Below are 5,896 nucleotides of genomic sequence, written 5' to 3'. Positions count from 1 at the left end.
ATGAGACAAGAGCCGTTACAAGTTGATCTAAGCTAGTCGTTAACTTTCCCAAGGGAACAATTTTGGTACTCTAGAGTGAAATTGACATTTCTCCATTAAGAACACAATGCTATACAATACATCATTAGATAGATGAAAACCTTGACTTTCTATTGGTTATAGGTAATATATAATGAAACATAAGAGGGAACTATCAACAAATTGTGAAAGAGAGGATGTGACAGGTGGGTGAAGCAGGAGAAGTCTGATTTTCTATTCGATAGCTCTGTAACCAAACAAAATTGAAGACTATAAAAATCATGAGCAATAACAATTTTATAGAGTAATTTATGTTAAATTTCATACTTTTATGTTATAAATGTGTCACGTGGGTAACACTAGTGAAAATTCAAATTTTTTTCATACTGCCTTGTATAATTAAGAACTTAAAATTTGTATACTATTAAAATATGGATTATTAGCTAAGATTTTATGCTATTCTAATTGTGTAACATAAACAAAAAGTAGTTTAATAAAATTTTGAATGTAAGACAGTAAAACCTTGTATCATGCACAGTAAAGGATACCCAGGGTTAAGAAAATTATTAAAACACTTTCAATGTTTGAAAACACAGCTATTAGTACTATTACACTGTATTTTTCCATGCCTAAGGAAAGCTGCCTTTCATTTTATGATTGCAGTAAAATTATTTAATCAATACAAAACCTAATGCAAGATTTTCATTTCTTAACTTGGTAAGAATGCTTGCCTTGTACCTCATTCATGTATTATGAATGTCTAAATGGAAGAACTTTTTTTGGGAATGGATCATAGCATTTGCCATAGTGTTGTTTTGATCAATACACTTATGACAGCCTAATTTCAAGGACTGCTATGTAATCAAAGTGATTGAGGACCTAGATAGTTATATATGCTGTTTCATAGCTATTTTATCATGAAAGTGGTATATGCTGTTTCATTGCTATTTTATCATGAAAGCGGTATATGCTGTTTCATAGCTATTTTATCATAAAAGTGATATATGCTGTCTGAGAGCTATTTTATCATGTAAGTGGCATATGCTGTTTCAGAGCTATTTTATCATGTAAGTGGCATATGCTGTTTCAGAGCTATTTTTATGATGAATTTGACTACCAAAGAAAGGGTTAAATGTAAAATAAATAGTTCTGTATTAATTTTTACCATTATGTAAAACTGATATTATAAAAATGGTACATCCCTGATAGTGCACTGATTAACAAAATCAAAGAAAATCTTAGAGTGTGATGAAAACCACCTGGATGGGAGGACAAAGGCAATACTGTTTTCCCCATGTTTTTTGTGAGGACATAGGGATTTTAACATGATTTATTAGTATACAAATAAACAAGTATTGTCTGACGCACAAGATCTGACCAATTACTCTGTAATGGACTAAACTGATAATAAGCAAATATCTCGTAATGTTAGCAATACAGCATTTAGTCATGTCATGCTGAAGTAATACATACATATATATGTCATATACCATGTGAAGGGTAAACCTAAAGGAACAATGACATACCAAGACAAAAGACAGAGCAAAACTTCTGATGAAAATGGTGCCATGTCTCCAAAATGTTCCCAACAATATCATTATTCCAAATGACAATAAGCTATATTCCACATATTGTACTTGTGGAGGAATGTGTAAAGACTATTTTATTCAAATTCACCCAATGATAAAAGCAACGTATTCATACTTGATAGATGTTTTGAAAATAATTTTTCTTTGTGTCCTCTTTGGCAGATGGTGTGAAACCATGTAGCCTACTACTACTACTGGCTACTAAATTTTCTACCAGTAAATCAGAAGCAATGTTATGGAGCCCAAAAAACAAGCTAGGAAAATTGTGGACAATTACTAAATTAGTGAAAATTCTGTATTTACTCAAAATTTCACAATTTATTCTCAGTTTTTAACAAAATTTCAGCTAGTTCCTGACTAGAAGACTGAAATCCAAACATTCCTGGTTTTCCCAGATGGTGACCATGAGAATACTGACAAAGAAAAGCAATTTGTACTTAACTTATGCCAGATGATATGTGTAAACATGTAAGACCATATCAACTGTAATAGATTGGATGTGAATAATGTTTTGGAGATCATACTGTTAGCAGAAAGATTAGGTTATTAGATTATTCTTAGAAATCATGAATGAAGGCAAAGGAAAGTATATCTGCAAGGCCTTTCACTGAATACTGGGGCTCATCAGGCCAGCTGGAATAAAACATAGTTGTAACATTCAAACATCCAGCAAATCTTGATAGATACAATAGCTATAATGTGTATCAAGTCAAACCCAGAGAAATTTACAGAAAAATAAAATGTAAAAATCATCAAGAAAATATTTTGACTTGTGTTCAATTTTTTGAGTTGGTCATGTGAAGACAACTGAGATATGTTTTTATTTTGGCCTCATTTTCAATTGTACTAAACTATTAGTCTATTTAGAACTTATTGAAAGCATATGAAATTATTTTACAAACATAGGTAATGTTAGGCAAATAAAAAATAAAAATGAATTTGAATTACAGATAATAAAAAAAGTAAATAAAAAAAAATCGCTCACAAAATGTGTATCTCTTTGCTTGTAAAGTTTTATGCTATTAACTATGAAACTCTTTCAACGTAGTTGATAAGGTCTAATATCAACAGTTCTGGTGCCAAGTTACACGAAATTCACAAGATATCATAAAATCCAAATAATTATGATTGTTAAATTAGTATAATTTCTAACTCTTCTAAATTTTCTTATCTTACCTTTCCTCTTTTACTGCTTTGCTGTAATACCCTCTTCCTCTAATTGCAGCATAGAAGGAAAAGGCCTCATTCAGATAATTAGTCTCACTGGTTCTTAAGCTGTTGGATAATAAAAACACAATAGTTCAGTTTATATTTCAACATGTTTGATATTAATAAAAAAAGCCTTAATAAGCTATGGAGTTCATACACTAATCAGACTGTTTTGGTGACAAACATAATAAATATAACTGATAACATTAGGTACAATAAAATCAGCTAATCAGTTATATTTGTCCTCAAGATGTGATAGCACACATTTTAAGTATGAAACATCTTTAATTTTTAAAAAATATACAAGTACTTTAATTCAAGTTTAAGTCTCTTTTAGTTAGGAAATGCATAGAAATTTCAATAGTTATAGCACAGAATGTTTACATATGACTAGACAAATAAATAATGTTTAAGGAATTCTGTTGTTAAATTTATTTATATGACAATTTGGAAATAATTTAAATAAAAAAATAATACAAAATTTGATTGCATAAACTTATAATTCCATAAATAGACACAAAATGAAAATATATACAAAAATAACCATAATATCATAATATATACAAAGCCTACCAATACGTAAACAAATACTCATAAGAATGCAAATCAAGCTTCATGAAATTATATGCAAGTCAATTCAACATTAAATACATATATAGTATGGACCACAGAATACACACAACCTTGTCGTGAATGAAAGAATACCAAGAACTAATAATATTTTCACTAGGTTGCACAGTTGGATGATAGGAAAGAAAATAATCAGGTTGGTTGCTATACTGCTATGCACAGTGAATAGAGTATGGTTTGGTTATGAATTTCATGCAAAGCTACACAACAGCTATCGATGATAGCCATCCCTAATTTAGCAGTGACAGAGTAGAGGGAAGACAGCTATTCAACACTATCCATCACCTACTCTTGGGCTACTCTTTTACAAACAAATAGTGTGATTGACTATCACATTATAATACCCCCATGGCTGAAAGGTCAAACATGTTCAGTGAATAGGGATAAAAATGCAGTTCCAGTCACAGTGGAAAGCAACAGTTTCTGTATGGCCCAGCCACCCAAAATGGACAGAATATACTGTTTGCTGTGAGAAGTGCAAATAACCAACATCAAATCGCCAATACTGTTGCAGTACAAGTACAATTGTTTCTAAGTACCATCAAGAGTTATCATTACACTGGATACAATGGCACAGTAACTAAAAGGAAGCCAGTCCTCATTCCAGAAAATAAGTTGACAGCTGTGGGAACCACACATGCAATCATACTCTCCTTTCTTTTGACACACGTAATTCTTTTCTTAGTCCAGATTTACACAATTTCCAAATAGTGGATACACGTGGGTTTGGCTGCTATCCTCTCACAAACTTTTGTTAAACTGTCTGCAATCCACAAATAATATAACTATTTATTTTTTGGTGTGAGGTACCATTTTGGCAGCTAGATGATCACAGCTGGCATATGCTTAGGGATGATGGTCATTGCTGCTAAACACCACACAAGTCTCAAGCAAACCTTTCTACATGTCTATGCCAATGACACTTATAAGGCAAAGAAGAGTTTTTATGTAAGATAGACATCCTGCTTATTCAGCCTGAGTCACAAAAGAATGGCGTAAAAGACATGGCACTACTATAATCCCACAGTCAGATTAATTACCAGATATGAACTTTATCAAGCATGTATGGGCTGTCCTGGAGTGTCTGCTGCAAATGCATCTGAAACAATCAACATCTACAGACACCCTCATCCAAGTTCTTCAATATGAGTGAGGTGAAATCCCATAGGCATATTTTAGTCTGAAATACTGCACAAGCCAGATACACTAAATACTATTGGTAATCTTGTCCTTTTTGGTTTATGTTTGTTTATTTCAGAAGATTGAAATCATTCTCAAGTAGCTATTTAATTACAGGTAGGCTGTGTGCTTTATGTATCTCGTCACTTACATTTTTAATGTTAGTCTTCTTTGCTTTACAATGCTTAGGTCAAATTCAATATAATACATTGAGTTCTGTTTTTCTTAAAATTTTATGTTTTTGACATTTCCTTTTAAACAAGCTTATGATAGTCTTTGGTAATTAATCTTCCCTCCAATTTTTTATGTAATATTTATGTGCTCTGTTAAATTTGTTACTTAATTCTATATACATACAATACTTCTGGCTATATATGATTATGTTTCAGAGTAATATCAATGAGAAGTGTAACTATTCTATACAGCATAGCTATTAAATTTTTCCTACAATATCTAAACTGCCTACAGTCAACATGATACATCTGTGTTATGAGAATTTATGTTATGCAAAACTATCACCAGCATAACAAAAAATTGCAATATACATGAACTATAACTGCCAATAATGTATATTAGTACTATATTACACCATTTATAATGCAGGGAATTTATTTTATATAAAGTTTAAGTATTCATATTTTGTTCCTAAAAACTGTTGAACTATAACAGCAGTTATTTTTAAATTTAAAAATGTTATGAATGAAACTTAGTTTCTAATTCTTTATAATAAATTTATTTCCTAATAGTATAATAACTAGTATGTGAAATCAATTAATGGTTTAGTCAGTTACTAGATGCTTAACTTGAGCCTAAAATGAAATGTAATCCATTTTCATAAGAAACTACTCCTTAGATGTGGATGAGTAAACTCAAAAGGACCAAAAAACAGTCAAATTTTAAAGATGTAACCAACACTTCATGATAAGCATTCAAAGAACTTTGAATATGTCTGGGGAAAGGAGCTTACAGTCACTGGTACAAAAATGCAATTGGAACCCAACAACAAAAGTTTTTAATTCAAATTTATTTTAGTTTTGAATCTTAGTTTTTGGCATTATTATTTTTTTATGATTTTTTGTTTGTTTTTATTGATAAAAGTTCATCAGTCTGTAACTCTTCCTCAGTAACAAATCCATTTACAACATTTGATGAAACTTGTGGGTTTGTCATTCCCTATATTGTCACTAAGTCCTCCTTTTCTCTCAAATTTATAGTTGCAGCTGTCTTTCCTATTTTAAAATTTAATAATTAAATAACTAAGAAAATGCAAC

General features: G+C 30.8%; 1 protein-coding gene across 1 annotated transcript in view; it reads right to left on the bottom strand.

Annotated features, from left to right (window-relative positions):
* LOC106459833 (protein SCAI-like) overlaps positions 1-5,896 on the bottom strand; it is a 50,519-nt gene that overhangs the window by 27,456 nt on the left and 17,167 nt on the right. Inside the window, exon 4 of the mRNA XM_013919501.2 lies at positions 2,784-2,882. Coding sequence (XP_013774955.1) covers positions 2,784-2,882 — 99 coding nt within the window. The remainder of the gene's footprint in view (positions 1-2,783; positions 2,883-5,896) is intronic.

This window comes from Limulus polyphemus, unplaced genomic scaffold (assembly GCF_000517525.1).
Source record: "Limulus polyphemus unplaced genomic scaffold, Limulus_polyphemus-2.1.2 Scaffold30, whole genome shotgun sequence".
NCBI classification, from domain to species: domain Eukaryota; kingdom Metazoa; phylum Arthropoda; class Merostomata; order Xiphosura; family Limulidae; genus Limulus; species Limulus polyphemus.
This window is presented reverse-complemented; position numbering and strand designations above follow the sequence as displayed.